Source organism: Polypterus senegalus, chromosome 2, assembly GCF_016835505.1.
Source record: "Polypterus senegalus isolate Bchr_013 chromosome 2, ASM1683550v1, whole genome shotgun sequence".
NCBI classification, from domain to species: domain Eukaryota; kingdom Metazoa; phylum Chordata; class Cladistia; order Polypteriformes; family Polypteridae; genus Polypterus; species Polypterus senegalus.
In genome coordinates this window covers 140,960,690-140,978,019 of record NC_053155.1, presented here as the reverse complement: position 1 = coordinate 140,978,019, position 17,330 = coordinate 140,960,690, and the positions used below count along the sequence as shown (strand labels likewise).

General features: G+C 36.2%; 1 protein-coding gene across 5 annotated transcripts in view; it reads left to right on the top strand.

Moving 5' to 3' along the window:
- herc2 (HECT and RLD domain containing E3 ubiquitin protein ligase 2) overlaps positions 1–17,330 on the top strand; it is a 390,659-nt gene that overhangs the window by 77,495 nt on the left and 295,834 nt on the right. For all 5 annotated transcript variants that reach the window (XM_039744703.1, XM_039744704.1, XM_039744707.1 and 2 more), the window contains 2 exons: positions 6,720–6,942; positions 9,379–9,479. In XM_039744703.1, coding sequence (XP_039600637.1) covers positions 6,720–6,942; positions 9,379–9,479 — 324 coding nt within the window. The remainder of the gene's footprint in view (positions 1–6,719; positions 6,943–9,378; positions 9,480–17,330) is intronic.

Below are 17,330 nucleotides of genomic sequence, written 5' to 3'. Positions count from 1 at the left end.
CATTTAGAAATTCTACGCGTAACGGTCGACAACGTTCGCCATGTTGAACTTTTTTTTTTTATGGCCCCATCTTCACAAAATTTGGTAGGCGGCTTCCCTGCGCTAACCGAAACCAATGTACATACTTATTTCGGTGGTATGATGCCACTGTTGGCCGCCATATTGAACTTTCCAACAGTTTTTGTTACTTATGGGCCCATCTTCAATAAATTTGGTTCGCGGGTTCCCAACGCTAACTGAATCCTACTTATGTACATATTTTTGTCCATAGACTGCAGCTAGTTCACCGTGTGAGGTGGTGTTGGGTACCCCATCCCAACGCCTCCCACGTTGTTGGCTGCCTGCCTATATAAGGCCGTCCGTTGCTCCAGTCTCTACATTCCCTTCCTTGCTTCGCCACGGGATTCACATCTCCCTGCTGATAACTACAGCCTTTTTTTTTTATCCACGGCTTCTCCACTGTTTTATTGTTCATTTATTAAGATTGTAGTTATTGTGTAGGTATTTTAGACTTACTTTACATTGTTCAGGTACCCATTTCCTTTATCATTCCAACCGTACCCCCATTAACATTTCTGTCCAGGTGATCACCATTGATCAAAGAACTGTCACTTACCGAGTGGTTTCCATGCCCGGAGATGCCGCCTGCCTTTTCCATTCTCTTTTTTACATATTGCACGGCCATATCAGGCTCACTCTTGATATCCGGAGGAACATTGTGTCTTATGTACTGAATGACTGGGACAGGTTCAAGGTGTGGACTGATGACGGTACAGGAGATAATTATACTACACTGGAGCACTATAAGAGTGAAATGCTTAAGCCCTTCACCTTTGGTTCTGCATGTGAGTTGATGGCTGCCGCTGAATTGTTCGGTTGTCGCTTTCAAGTGTACCGAAATGGCCAAATATTTTACACCTTTCGACAATCACCAATGCCTCTTAAACTTCTTAGATTCACAGGTGACGATTTCAGTAGTGGACACTTTGATGTTTATGAATGTTTAAACTCTCAAAAGCTGGATGTGATTTTAGCGATGAAACCGGTTGTGTGCTTACAACGCTTTTACAGATGCCAAATGTCACTTCAACACAACAATCCTGCAAATACTATCGTAATTGAAACAAACCTTGAAACTCAAACCGATTATGACAGCAGCAATTCAAGCTGTGAGATTTGAGATAAGATTACTTTTCACATGGCCAACTGTACGTTGCATGCTCAAGAGTAAGCTCAGCGCACAGCTTGGTCATATTACAACCGGAGAGCTTAACTGACAATATGGTATGCAAAGAAATCCTCAATAAATAATTATTGGTATATTTTCCCTCAGTTTAAAATGGTTTAATTTTCTTCTTAATAAAATTCTTAAGGCAGTACTTTGCTGCTGTGAAGCGTGGGTATTTTGCTAGTACAATAATAAATCCTCCCTTGTCCCTGCACACAAATGACAAACACACAAAACAAATAATGACATTGAATGATTACTGAAATGATAATGAACGTGAAAATGAGTCCAGGTAAATAATTGTAAATTACTGATAGCTGTTCAAAATGTTGGTGTTTGATTCCCCCAAATGAATCCCAAAACAATCTCACCGTGATTCTTTGGCAATTGTGTAAAATAAAGTCCAACCCCGGGGTTTCTGGCAATGAATGCGTTGCAGTAAATCTGGCCAAGTGAGAAGCAAACTGGAAAAATGTTGCGATGTGAATGAAGGCAGAAAAATGATGATCAGTTGCGGTTAGGTGAATCTCCTTCTCTCTCCTCTCTCCTCTTCTTTACCTCCTTCCCGTTTAAATAATAATGAGCCGGATGTAAATGGAAAAACCTCCGGTTGTGACGTTTCCAGGGGGTCACTGCATCCCCACAACAGCCTTCCTTGTTTCTTATTACAGGATCACATTTAAACAAATACATACTAGTTTAAATGGGGTGATGTGACGAAACGCGACAGGGTACAAACACAATAAACAACAGCACTTATGTGGCCCCGCTACAATTTACCCTATACAACTCCAGGCACCTCACAATCTGTTAAACACACTTAAACTGTGAGAATTTTGTTACTGACTTCAGCTCTGTTTTTGGGAGATGGGATAGCAGGCTGCTTGCTGCTTGTGCTGATCGACATATTTGCAAAACAAAAGATGCTGATGAGGAGAGGTGTGAAGCAATTTAAGGTGGCCCGGGATTTTAGAGTTAAACAAGCCACATTAATCACAAAAATAAACGCCTAATATTCTTGATATGTAACACAATGGTCCCATGTTATTTGAAATGAGTAATAATTGTCACACCTCACTGAATGAAATGTCTGTGTCAACCCTGTATCTTCAACTAAATTTAGAGATCTACATTGTGATGCAGTCCATTTTGCAATAAGTGGAGGTAGTTAATGCTTTAAATTTAGTTTCAAAAATGTTTGAAGTTTTTAATAGAAGCATCATACATGTTTTTGCTGTTAAGAGATACGCCAAGGAAGATGTATATGATATTTAAATTTGCCTGCACTAAGTTTACAAGAATCGACAATTTTGTCCTTTGAACTACTTGGGAGAGTTTTCAATCAAAAGCAGTCTTTATAAATGCAGTCTTTGTGAGCCATTGTTAACAGAATAACTTAGATTAGAGTTTCCAAACTTTTAAGTCAGTGCCCCAACTAATCAGAAACCAAATGCAATAAAGCAGAACATCTTCATCACTGTTAATAGTAGTCAGTACATGATTTTTTTTTTTTTTTTAGAATAGTAGCCCTTTTAATCAAAGAAAATGCTTAGACTGTAGACTATTGACACAAATGTGTCAATGGCATGGTGTATCTCTATGCCAGTTTGTTTTTTTTTGAAAATTTTGGTAGAGCTGGGCTGTTTGGCCAAAAATGTTATCTTGATAATTTTTACTGTGTTCGACAATCTTGATATTTATCATGATTTAGAACTTTAAATATTACTGGTTCTGTTTCTGAACAGTCAATGCGACTTTTGCACCTGTCAACAGGTAGTTTGGCCTGCTCTTCCTGAATAAAAGAGCTCTACCAGTGTCAGGTTTGAAGGGTGCTTTCTCCAAACAATATTCTATGTTCGATAGAATTCAAATCAGAGCTCATAGGAGGCCACTTTAGAATAGTCCAGTGTTTTGTACTTTGCTATTCTTTGATGCTTTTAATTGTATGTTTTGGGTCATTATCCTGTTGGAGGATCCATGAGCTGCTACTTAGAGAGCTTTCTGACACCGGGCAGTACATTTTTCTCTAGGATGTCTTGATAGTCTTGATTTCATTGTTCCCTGCAGACTCATGGCATCCCATGCCAGATACAGCACAGCAGTCCCAAAATATAACTTAGCCTCCTCTTGCATTGACAGTTGATAGTGTGTACTAGAGCTGCAACAACTAATCAACATTATTGACAATAATCAATTATTAAAAATGTTGGCAATGGTCACTTTCATCGATCAGTTGATTAAATCATTAGGCTTAGTACTTTGTAGTGCGCAATTGTGTCACTACTTCTCTTAGCTTTTAACATATTTGAAAAAGGGCAAACGGTAAGCAAGTGTTACAAGAGACCTAAGATGTTCAAGGTTTGGGAACAATTTAGTCTGAACACAGAAAAAAAAAAAAAAGTGAGTTGCAAAATGTGCAGGTCTGACTTCATATTGCACAAGAGCACATCAGAGATGCACAAATATTTGAACAGGAAACATACTGTTACAGGCTCTTTGGAGGAGTAAGACTTGCCATCATCCCAAGTTGAATGTCACTTCAGCATTATGTGATACAGGTACAGTATATGAACACAATGTTGGCTAGGTATGATGACCTGACTTTTGGTTTTAGATGAGGCATAATTAGAGTCTTAGTCCAGCCCTCTACAATGCACTAGCAATTAAAACACTAGCACATGAGTTTTATGATAAGCGATTAAAAAGTACGTGCCATTAGCACTAGCTAGTGCATGTTCAGACTTTCACTTGCCTTTTTTTTTTCGTGCCGCTATAGATTATAAGCTTGCATTCATGCATATCGTCAGTGTGTATATACTTGCAAAAAATAGCTACGAAGAAACTGTGCAAAGGAAAAATGCAGCGACAGTGCAGCAGTGAATCCAACCTCGTTTAGCTGGTAAAACAGATTTTGTGGCAGGATCACACTGTTTCAAATGTGAAAATCTAATAGCACACTCCTGATAGCAAGTGACAGGTGGCAGGCTGTGACACTGTGTTGGCTGAAAGCAAATGTGCCAAAGAATCTGCGATGGTAAATGGTTTCCAGACACAGAAAACATGAATGGTGATGCAAAAAGAAATTAACTTTCAGTTAAAACGAACTTGGCATATTACATAGCAAAGGGAGAACTGAATTTCACACACATGAAACCACTTGCTTTGCTGGACATTTCCCTAGCATATGACCACTAATTTCAAACATTACTACAGAAAAAGTAATCTTGTCATGATGGTAAAACAAATTCTTCTGTGGTGGAATATTGTGGTGGTCAGATTTACATGATGGTTTGCCAGTAAAATTTCTCTTTCACAGAAACTGAAAAAAAACTTAAATTACATGTTTAATTTTGAAGTGTGTGTTTAGTGTGATTCTGATTACATAAACCAAATTGCGAGTTTAGTTAATTTATTGAAAAGTTTTGTGCTTTTAAGGAAAGTGAGTGTGTGTGTGTTTGCATTGCACAACCACAGCCAGAAGTGCTACTGTTTTATTTCTATTTATTACTGTTTATTTTCAATATATTATATAAATATTGTATAAATACCTATATTTAAATATCTACAGGTAGGGCATGTAAAAAAATAAATTTATGAAATTTTATACAAAGCTGTTTATTTGGTGAAAGGTTCTATTTCATGAATTTTGTGTTTAATTTCAAAGTATTTTTTTAAAGAATCCAACTAATCAATTAATTGACAAAATAATCGCCAGATTAATCAATCATCAAAATAATCGCTAGTTGCAGCCCTTGGGTGTTCTTTTCTTTGAAAGCTTCATTTTTCGCCTGTGGACATGGAACTGATGTGACTTTCCAAAATTCTCCTCTTTTGTCTTATCTGTCCAAAGCACATTCTTTCAGAAGCATTGCGGCTTGACAATAAGCATTTTAACAATTTTTTTTTTATGCTTTTCTTTCAATGGTGGAATTCTCCTGGGTCTTCCTCCGCAGAGCCCTTTGTCAATCAAAAATTGATCAGACACTAATAGACCCTGACCTTGGAATTCGACTTGTATCTCTTTGGAAGCTTTCCATAACTTTTTGTCTACCATTTTCGCTCTTCTTCTGTCCATTATGGGCCTGATCTTCCTCTTGCAGCCTTGTCGAGAGAGGTTGGCTACAGTCCTATCTATGGACCTTTTAAACTGCAGTTGTTAAAGGAAAATCAAGCTGCTTGGAGATGTTCTTGTAGCCTTTGCCTTTCAAATGCTTGTCTATAATTTTCTTTCTGACCTCCTTAGACAATTGTCTCCTTTGCTTTCTCAAGTCCATGTTTAGTGTGTGACACAATGATACCAAACAGCAGAGTGACTACTTTTCTCCACTTAAACAGGATGAATGACAATTTTTAAAATACACTCTAATCCAAGTATTTATAATCTTTTCTAGATGTACCAACAAATGTGTCCAGGTTATTTTAGAATAAGAAATACTTTATTTCTTTTTCTCACTTGTTTTCCTTTACTTGATGACATTTCCTAACTGTTAACTCCTTTGCCCCATCCTATGACACAGATTGGTCATTTGTTTAGTTTTAGTTTTGGCATGTTTAAAGTATGGTCTCGAATCAAAATGCAATAAATGCAGAGGTACCTCTAACTGTAATGCAGTACATCTGCTTTTCTTTTAGTTATGACATCACATCTATGAACATAAATTAAAATACAATGTGCTTTTGTATTACATTTTAAACTGACACAAAAATTGTGTGCTGTAGTGACAAGCAATTGATTACTTGGTTGATATTGTTGATATTAAACCTTGTTACTGCTACTGTGTGTACTGAAGCAAGTTACTTAAACTCTGTGTGCTCCAGCTGGAAACAACAAATGTAGCTTACCAGTTGCATCTCAATTGCCATAAGCTGCCTTGGACTGTTTATAATAATCAATCCTCTCTTGAATGAACATAGAGAGAAACACTTTTTAAAATTTTTTTAAGTGTTGCTTTTAACATTTGCTTTGTACTTATTTAACGACAAAACAACCACCACTGCCGGTTCTAAAGACTGTTTCAACTGTAATTGGTGCATTAACATGGAATATAAATATTTCTTTTTCAGTGCTGAAATTGCACTGTAAGAGCATTGCATGTTCTGATACTTCAGAATGCACATGAAGGACTAGTGAATCTGATTTTCACAGGGCTAGGAATTTTTCACTTCACAGTCCCATCATGGAGTCTGCGTAAATGCCCACTGCAGGTGAAGATCTACATAATATGCATGTCTGACCTGTTCAGTATGGACAGGGATCCTTTTGTAAACGATGCAGGAACTCCATTCTGGATGGAGATCATTTTTATTTTAAAACTTCATTCTTAAATGTAAATATAGTAGTGTGGATGCAGACTAATTCTGTTTTTTGTCCTGTGTCTCCCCTTAAAAGATAAGATGGCTTTTTGAAATGAATAGGCAGGGAACCCTCTCAACCTTAATATACCTGTTACAGTTAAGAATCCATTATTGTATTGTTTTTGTTTTGTTGTAGATGTGAGTGAACTTAAAGAGTGCCTCTTTGTGCTTGTGGATGACCAGCAAAAGCTGGCTTCCCGTACTGCCAAAACTACGCTGTCTGCAGTGAGGCTACGACAGCGACTGATCATTCTTGAACGTTACCTCATTGCCCTTAGTTGCAGCATTCAGCAGGAGGACTATAAAGCCAAATGGAAAACTACAGCAAGTGTTCCCTTACCTCCAGTTGACAAGAAAAGGTAATATATAGACCTGAAAATAGCTTTAATTTCCACTAAATACTGTATGTGTATTTTGAAGGTACATCTTAATTTTACTTTTTCTTAGAAAATAATTTGTTAAACTCATTTATCATTCTACATGCAGATCACAGATTTATAAAGTTTAAGTGATGATTTATTTTTGTTATAAGGCTTTATATCTATGTTCATAATAATTATTAAAAATGGTTTTGGCACCTGTATACTGAAAACCATATCTGTAATTAAAGAGTTTTTCAAAATAGGTTAATGCTTAATTAATTTACTTCTTGTACATTAGAATTTCTTAATGTGTAGTTAATTTAAGCTACATTTTTGTTTTAATGCACATATTGTACATTCTACTATGAATAAGTATACATTCAAATTCTAAAACTTTTTTTTGTTAATAAAAGTGCATATGTACAGTACATTACTGATTTTAATGTTGCTGGATAAAAGCCAGATCTTATTCTTGCAATACAGCCCCAGAGTAGATGAAATGACTGCACACACTAAAGGTCATGAAACATTATGCAACTTCTTGTCAAATGCAGTTGTTAAGCTTGTTGCCTGATCATGTCAATTATAACTTATGAAAATTGTTGCCCATGTCACATTTATCAACTGAGTGACAACTTTCTGGCACAATCGTGCTTACCCCTTTTTTCTGATAGCCAGTAGTGTGCTGGCTGATGGAGCTGATGCTATATAAAGGGTTCAACTACGGTGAGTTCTGGTGCAATATGGGCCTTTTTTTTTTTTTTTCTTTTTTTCTTTTCTTTCTTTGTTCTATTCTGTCATGTCATGTAAAATATTAGACAGATGCACTTCTCTTATGTTTTTGTGTTTCAAAACACCTCACTCCTTATTCCTTTTTGCTGCATTATATTTTACTGCTGTATGAGTATTTATTGGTTGTCACCTGTTATGCACAGAAATCCTGCCCTGAGGACTAAATACAAAATCAAGCCTGTTTAATTTTATTAGAGAAAGTTGCTGGGTATGTCACTTTAGGTGACAGGATTCTTGGGACTGTGCTGCCAACTGCCTCCAACTCGCCAAAATTTTGTAATGAAGACTATGATTAAAAATCACTGGAAAAGTCACATAATATAATCTTGTTTTAACATGACAATACAAGTCTACATATACAGAGGAAAGGTGTGGAATTAAATCCATCAATGCACAGATTAAATAATCTGCACTGTGCTGTTACATATTTTTCTGTGAATTTGAAGTTTCTTATTAGTTTTGTGTAGTTATTCTAATTTCATGATTTCATGATGCATAAGTAGATACCAGTAATACAGGGAGATTCACTTGAAAGAGGCCCTGAATATTCTGTTGTAACTCCCGTTAGGATGAAGCAATCTGAACCAAAAAAATACGCTATATACCTTGATGTTTGTGTAATTGATTGCATTACATGCAATGCTGGAAGTGGTTTCTGTTTTCTGCCATACACATTTTGACGTGGTGCTCCATGTTCATGAATGTATTGGCAATTTCTTGGGAATAGCAGCAATTTCACATTTAATGTTTTCCTTCAAATCTTCCAAAGTGTGAGGCTTTTTCCAATAGACATTTCCTTTAACCATACCCCAAAGGAAGTAGTCTGGTGGTGTCAGATCCGGCAACCGTAGTGGCCAAAGCCCCTTTGAAATTACCCTGTTGCGGAAGAAAGGCTCAATTTCTGCCATGCTCTCTGCTGATGTGTGACACATTGCTCCATCTTGCTGGAAGTAACCTTCTGTTAACTCATGATCATTCAGTTGATTCTGACATTGCTTAAACAAATTGGTGACCTTATAGGTTCGCACCATGAAGACATGCAGCTCAATACTGTACACCACAATCCTGATGAGAAGTCGAGTGACTGAGTGAAGGGGTACGGGCAGTATGCACCTAGAAGTTGCAAACGGTGGTTAAAACGTTGTGATGGCTATCTTGCGCTTACCTCATCGCTCCCAATGCAGGGGCATCCCAGCTTGTTCAAAGCTCAATATAGGAGCACATTGTATATTGTTTTGTTCATATTGCTTTGTCCTAGCAAGAGTTATTACAGAATATTTTGGGCCTCTTTTCAGTGAATCTCCTTGTATGAAATGTGTCAAGAGAATAGAAGAAATGTGGTCAAGGTCTATAAAACACATTAATTTTTAATAAAAGAAACAAAAGATAAAATGTTGTTAGCCCACTGAAGCTACTCCGAGTTAAACCGATTATAAGAATAATAATTTTTCCTTGTAGAAGATCAGCGGATACATGTGCTGTTAATTAAAGAAAAAAAAGAATGTGAAAATTATTGTCAGTAATTAGAAATGTGTTTGTTCTATGGAATTCTACAGTCAATAGTCAGTTCTTTTGTTACCTTTCCATGATCATTACAAGGTTTCAGTATTATATAATTTTGGTTGTATTCTTCCCTTTTAGCTCCCGGCCTACAGGAAAGGGTGTTGAGGGACTTGCTCGAGTAGGGTCACGAGCAGCACTTTCTTTTGCGTTTGCATTCCTAAGGAGAGCATGGAGATCAGGTAAGAGCAGTAAATAATTTGCACGAGGGAAGAAATTATACAAAATTATAAAACTGTGGCTATAATGCAAGAGTTATTGTATGCAGTTGCCCATCTGGTCTTTCCCCTTTTTTAATTCCAGTTGGCCCTCTACTCTCAAAACAGTAGTTGACACCTTTATGTGAAATTTTCAGTTTCTTGGCAGTCTGTCACATGGAACAACTTTCAATTCATAGTGGATTCTTTGATGGTAAGCTGCCCAAGCCCTAATGCAACAAAGCAGCTCCAAGTCATAACATTTCTAAAACCATGCTTTTCAGCTGGTATCCAGTTCTTCTGGTCAAATGCTGTCATCGGCTCTTGCCAAACATGTTGTCTTATACTGTGGCCAAATAACTTTTAAGTCCTGGTCTTCCTCTAGCTATTTATTGGCAGACTTAAGTCTTACCCTGATAATTTTTTGGATAGCAAATGCTTCCTACTGGCACACTTCCCATGTAGATGTAATTTGTGCATCCTCTTTATAATGTTAGACTTGCATACTTTGACATCAGCAGTGGCAAGAGTCCCTGTTGGTCCCCAGGTGAAATTGTGAAACTCTTGGGGACTTCATTTAGCATTGTGAGTTTTGCAATCAAGCCGAACTTGCTGGAATGGCTTTTCTAAACAAGTTGTCAGTTGTTTGAAATCTTCTCCACTTGTAGATGATCTTCTAGACAGTGGAATTATTGATTTCAGTTTGTTTGGAGATATTTTTAAATTCCTTTCGAACTCTTCGAAACCTTTTAACCTTCTAAAGACCTTGGAGTGCTGTTGTGATCATGGTGACAAGTTATACTTTAACAACAAAACACAAAACAAACTAATTGTCTGTGGTTTAAATAAGAGTTTCCTCCAAGCCTGTTTCCTCTATAATGATGTTCTAATCATTTGAACCTGGTTTTAGGTATTTGAGATAGTAATAAATGAAGGGGTGTATTTAATTTTTACACGAGACGTCTGTAGTTATGTCTCTCTATTATATATAATCTTGGGTCAATACGTGATCTTCTCTGAAGACACTTTGACGTAACGTGAGACAATGCAGTGAGATGAAAGGACAGCTGCTGTACAGGCATTTAAATGATCGACGTGTGACAAGCAGAACACACAGTGCGGCAGCAGCTGCAGAAAGCCAGCAGCTGATCTGTCCGCATCTCGTTACCGTGCGTTCAGTCCCAACCTTCGCAACGTGAGCGACAGAGACGTGAAGTGGCTGGAACATAGCTTGCCAAACGGGGGTCCTTTGGCATGGTCGAGTGAAGCGAGCAGGAGGCAAAGCCCCCTAGTTAATTTAAATTATAATTCAGAATGTAAAGGTGGCTTGATGTTTGTAATATTGTATCACTTTTATCTATAGATACTATTTAAGTATATTTTGCCCTTTCTCTGTACAGTTTTGCCCTTTCGTTGCATCTTATTAATGACAGTTAAAAATGTGAGCAGAGCAGACACGCTGGCAAACACTGAATAATCAACTACTTTAGCATCAGAGCAACTATTTAGTAAATAATGGATTAAACAATTAGACCACCTAGAAACGCAGAATGAAAATCAAGGTGAAAATATTGTTAAAAATAAAAAAAATGCATTATTCCCATATAACTGCTTGGTACATTTATTTATATATATATATATATATATATATATATATATATATATATATATATATATATATATATATATATATATATATATATGGTGACACAGAAAAATGGGAACTTTTGAAAACCCAATAAAAATAGAAGAAATACAACAAAAAATTTTATTGACAGCAATTGAACTGCAACACTATATATATATATATATATATATATATATATATTTACCAAACTTAGTTTTCTAATTTCTATTTTGTTCCCAAAACACAGAACTCGGGGAAATAACACATCACTTAATTAGCCCAGGAGTCCAATTAAAAACAGAAGCTGGTTGGAATAAAAACCTGCAGCCACATTGTGCCCCCAGGACAGAGGTTGGGAAACACTGTTTTAATAAGTTATTGATTTATCTGTGTGAATTTAAAAAGAGAAAAAAATTGTACCGTTGATGTACCAAGATTGTCTCCAAAAAAGAAATTCCCTTCAATATTAAATTTTACATAACTCACACGACTGAAGTTTAATACTTTTGTCAAGAGTAACAAAAGCTGCATTAAAATCTGATAGAATGATGACCTTTTCAACCTTGAGTGAATTTAGAAATACAATTAATGATACAATGGTTGTTCACTCCTGTACTACTTGCTAAGACTTTAGTTTTACCAAATGTCCTTTTTGAAGGTGTCGGTTTTACTTCAACTTGCATACTGTTAACAATCAAGCTTAAAACATAGTGTTTCATGGTTTTTGGTCTCAGGATGCTGAAGGAGCATCCCTGAACCAGACAAATTACAGTCCATCTGTATTTTGTAGGATGCACACACTCACTAAAAGAAAATTTTATTTAAATAACAGTCTGATGCTAGTCCAAAACGTAATCACACAGTTAAAAGCAGTGGAAAACGCACTCAGAATTTAGAGGAAAATGTTCTTAACTTAGCTTTTAATGTTGATTTAACTTCTTAAATTGAAGAGTGATGAAGTAGCACATTAACTTGTCAAACAAGAATCTTTAAAATATATTCAAGTTTATTTTTTTGAGGCTGATATCTTCGCTGTCTGGACTTGTTCAGGTGTCTCTTTTTTTGAGAAAATGCCTAAAGGCTAGATGAATCGATGATATTCCAATAAGACAGTTTGCAGATTTTATACCGTTGTGTTAAATGGTCTATAAGCCTAATGAGTGAAATACATTTTATTCAAAAGTAATTTACAAAGTTAATCTATTATATGAAATAGATGAAACAGTTACACATGCACCTGTTCTCTTGTTCTCTCCTTCTGTAACTTGAATATTTCAACAAGTTCTTCATTATATAAAATATATTAGGCTTGAGTTTTAGGTATATCTTGTTTACTAGTTTGTCTCATGTAGTGCCTAATACTCCAAATACTGTACAAATATAAATACTTTTGTTTGTGTTTATATGTGTATGCTGTATTAATTTTTAAAACAGAAAAAATTGCATGTGTATGCATAGCCAATTAAACCCTACATCACTTACTGAATATATTTGCTGCATACTACACTATCTTTTCACCAAGAACCTTAGGACTATTTAAATTTTCAGCCCACTTACAGTATATCTACTTGTTCTAACATTATCAACCACCAACTACATACATTAATATTGTGTAATTAATCATCTAATCCTAAGAATAGTAAAAGCTGCCTGCACTTTGTTTAGGTTTTTTTGGTCAAATACAGTAATCCCTCGCTATATCGCGCTTTGACTTTTGCGGTTTCACTCTATCGCGGATTTTAAATGTAAGCACATCTAAATATATATCACAGATTTTTCGCTGTTTCGCGGATTTCTGCGGACAATGGGTCTTTTAATTTATGCTACACGCTTCCTCAGTTTGTTTGCCCTGTTGATTTCATACAAGGGACGCGGATGGCTTAGAAGCTACCCAATCAGAGCATGTATTACATATTAACTAAAACTCCTCAATGCTATAAGATATGCATCCCGTGCGGAGCTTGATTGCTTGCTTGTCTCTGCCTCTCTCTCACCCTCTCTGACATTCTCTGCGCCTGACGGAGGGGCTGTGAGCAGAGGTGCTGTTTGCTTAAAAGATACTGACGCTCCTCTAAAAAAATGCCGCTTTATTGCGGTGCTCGGCATATTTAAAAGCACAAAAGCACATGTATTGATTTTTTGATTGTTGCTTTAATCTCGCTCTCTCTCTGACGTTCTCTGCGCCTGACGGAGGAGATGTGAGCAGAGGGGCTGTTTGCACAGAGGCTGTTTGCTTAGAAGATCCTGACGCTCCTCTAAAAATGCCGCGGCAAACTTAAAAGCACAAGTATTGATTTTTTGATTGTTTGCTTTTCTTTGCGAGCGCTCTCTCTCTCTCCCTCTGAAATTCTCTGCTCCTGAAGAGAAGATCTATTTGCATTCTTTTAATTGTGAGAAAGAACTGTCATCTCTGTCTTGTCAGTTTTGACTAAAGGGTGTTATTTCATGTCTAGAGGGCTCTAATAATGTTAACAGTGTGGGAGAGTTTATAAGGGCTTAAAATATATAAAAATAACTACACAAACATATGGTTTCTACTTCGCGGATTTTCGTCTATCGCGGGGGGTTCTGGAACGCAACCCCCGCGATCGAGGAGGGATTACTGTAATTCCTCCCTTGCTCATGAAGGGAGGAGAGAAAAAATGTATTTATTAAATGATGTGTATGTTAGAGATTTTGGAAACATAATATAACTAGTGACCATTGTATAAGGTAAACAAATCTATTGCCTCCTAGTACAGGGATCAAAGAGGTGCTGAGAACATTCCATGGAGATTTTGGTCCAATAGCAATATGCAATTTCTGTATGTTTTTCAAACACACATCCACTCCCAATCCATCTCTTGTGTTGAGATATGGACATTGTGGAGATCTTTGCAGTAAACCAAAATCAATGCCATGTATGTGACAGTGACATGACACATTATCATGGTGGAAGTATAAATTTGAAAAGATGAGACTTTAGCAATAAAAAATACACATATTCTGCAAGAAGATATTTGCATGCTATTATGTTTTGGCCAGGGTTCCACCCTTGGATTATGCTTGTTTTTCTTCTCTGTCTTTTCAACAAATTTTTCAATTTGAATTATTTATTGATATTACTTCTGTTAATATTATTCTGTTTGTCATTTAGTGAGTATATTTAATGTTTAAGTGTTTCTTTAAATGCCTTTATGTTACATGTGTTTTGTGGGTGTTTCCCCAAAGTTCGGCCACTTGTCAATCATAATTGAGGGAATGCTTCCAGCCCTGTAAAGGCTCATGGGAGTTGTGGTCCCTCTGCAGTACATTGAGCATGTGCCAGTGGTTTGGTGAGTTTTCCATTGCTATTGCTATTCTTTGTGTTCACAGGCCTTTTGACATTTTTTGCTCTGTTTACAGATTTTGTCTTGTGATTTATGTATTGGGATTTGTCACTGTGGATTACCTTTTTAGGCATCTCCTTTTTGCCTCTTTCTGCTTTTTTGGGCTTTGTTCTTTATTTACCCTTTTTATTAACAAATATTTCATTCTGTATGGTCTCTCCTGGACTTGCCTATACTTCCGGATGGAGTTTTTTTGATTTCTCCCCCTTGTGAGAATATTTGAAAATATTTTTTAAGGTTTATTTCCTGTTTATTCGTAGTTGAGTCTTAAGCCTCCCATATCTTTAAGTCAGGCTGCTCTGTGGGCTTTTTGAAGGCTTCAGAATCACAACAGCTGTGACATTCATATAATGTTCACTTGGTAATAAAGTGTTCCAAGAAAACATTCACAGAATAGATCTACAAAATCATGCTATTGATGTCACATTTTGATCCATGTTGTGAGATATCTGTTTCACATTCTGCCAAGGATCCCAGAACTATGAAGAGATGTGTTTCACTTTATGAACAAAGTTAGAGTTAAATTTGGTGGATCAGTTTCAATTGCTGTAAGATTATAAGGCTCTATGCTTTAATTGCAGTATTTGTTTTCTTTACAGGTTACTTGCACTTGTACTAGCAGCCACCCTCCACATCACACTTTCATTTAGTTTTGTTGTGAATTGTGGAGGAGAAATTTGCCAAGATTTTGAGCACAGGTTATTATTTTCAGTTATACTAATACCAATAACCAGAAATGCATAGGTTAATACAGCACTGCCTTTGCCTTAAACACATAATTAAAAGTAATACAGTTTCAAAACAATAAGCTTGGTACTTACTATTAATTATTTGACTCATGTCTTTTTTGACTCTTGCTTTGTCTTCATTCCTTGAGGTTCTCAAGAGAGTTTTTCTCTAGCACATATGGAAGGATGAGTTGTCCAAATGCTTTTCCACTATTTTGCTAGCATAAAAATATATCTGCTTGGTCTCTATAGTCAGTCAGCTTTTTTTTTCAGCAAAACAAACATGTTGCTTTTATGTATGGTCTGGAGCAAAGTCGCTCTATGGATTTTAAGAATTGTTCCAGTGTTTGTTATAGCCACACCCTAGGCATATGGTTCTTGCTGTGGAACGTGGACAGAGAGCACACTGCTAGTACTTGCAATGGTTTATAAAGGAAGCAGTATACATTTTCTGATTGGTTTCTCAGGTGCACATAAGCCTAATATTCTGGTTGATAACTGAAGCATAGTTTTGTCCATCAGGATTGGCAGTGGTGTAGTTGTGATCATTTTTCTCACGGACCATCGTGGTAAACTGCAGTACTAAAATATCTGTGAGGCAGTACTAGTCTAGCCTTTGATTTATATGGACTTATCAGATTTAGATCTAGTAAATACTTTTGAAACAAGAGTCCAGAGCAGCATCTGTAAAACTGACTTGGCTGAACTGACTTTTGATATTAAGTGTCAATGAAAGCGGGATGCAGCAGTAGACTTCATGTTCCATGCCATAGAAGATGGAGTACACCCCACTTTGTCGTATACGTTTGCATGTTACAGGAGACATTGACATTTCTTAGACTAGGTAATATTTTTTCAATTTTTAGTCATCCAGTTTAGGTGATCATATGTCCATAGTCTCATCTATCTGTTTTTAGCTGATATGTGTGGAACCTGGCATCTTGCTTATAAAGTTAATGGTCTTAGCTTAGGTTTATATGCATTGTTTAGTAATCGGACCAAATTCCCCAGTAATAACCTACAGATTTCCTTTCCTCAGCATCATTTTAGTTGTAACTATTAAAACATTTTTTTATTATTGTTACCAGCATCCTTTTCATTTCATATATACAATATTTCACGATACAGTACTTAGTTTATGCATGTCCACCAGAGGGCAGTCAAAGAGAAAAAGGGTAGACCTACTAAAATAAAAACAGTATAAACTTTGCAGTATAATCTTTTCAGTATTTTTGTTTGGTATACATAATTATATTATACATAAAATCTACATTCATTTAATAAATTGAAAAGATGTTTAAATGAATTTCACTAGAGCCTTTATAAATTTGAAAATTTGAAGTAATTTATTAATAATTCAATTAAAAGGATTATTCATGTTTGGAATGTAGCCCAGATGGTTTTTTTTTTATTAATTGTATTTTCAGTTGTGGAAAAGACTTGCTCAGCCTAAACAGATGTACCTCATTTTCTGCAAGGAGAGGTTACCTTTTGCACTTTCACATGCTAGCAAAGATCACTGATAGTGATAATTTCCTCAGGTACATAATCATCCCTTGATGAGTGGCATTAGCATTATTTACTGTACCTGCATCTGTGCAATTAACTTTAATAAATGGATCTTTATTGTTACCACATTTTAATTTAAGTTAAATATGAAATATGCAGGTGTTCCGACTCATAAAGAGAGAGAGAAATTTGTTGTGTAAAGGGATCAGAAGAGGAAAGAGTGGTTTTTACACTTACAACAACAGCACATTAAAGACGGGGGACAGAACGCAAGTCTTCTTTCTTTACTTAATTGGTTCAGAAGCAAAAAGTAACAAAATATCAATACGTCAACACATGATACTCACAGTTCAATGTGTAATGCTTCTCAACATTAAACAGAGCCTACATCATTGCTATACATAACAGAAAGCAAAGTCAAAAGAGTATCTAAAGTCATAACAAAAAATCCAAACCACACTCACAACTTTAGAATGCTTAGCAGAAATTAAAGGCCCACATACCAGAAAAAACGTTTGGTAACCAAAAAGAGTTTGAATTGATTAGTGTAACCATAAGAGGGTGCCACTGAGTCCCAGACGACAGACACAGTAATGCATTGGCA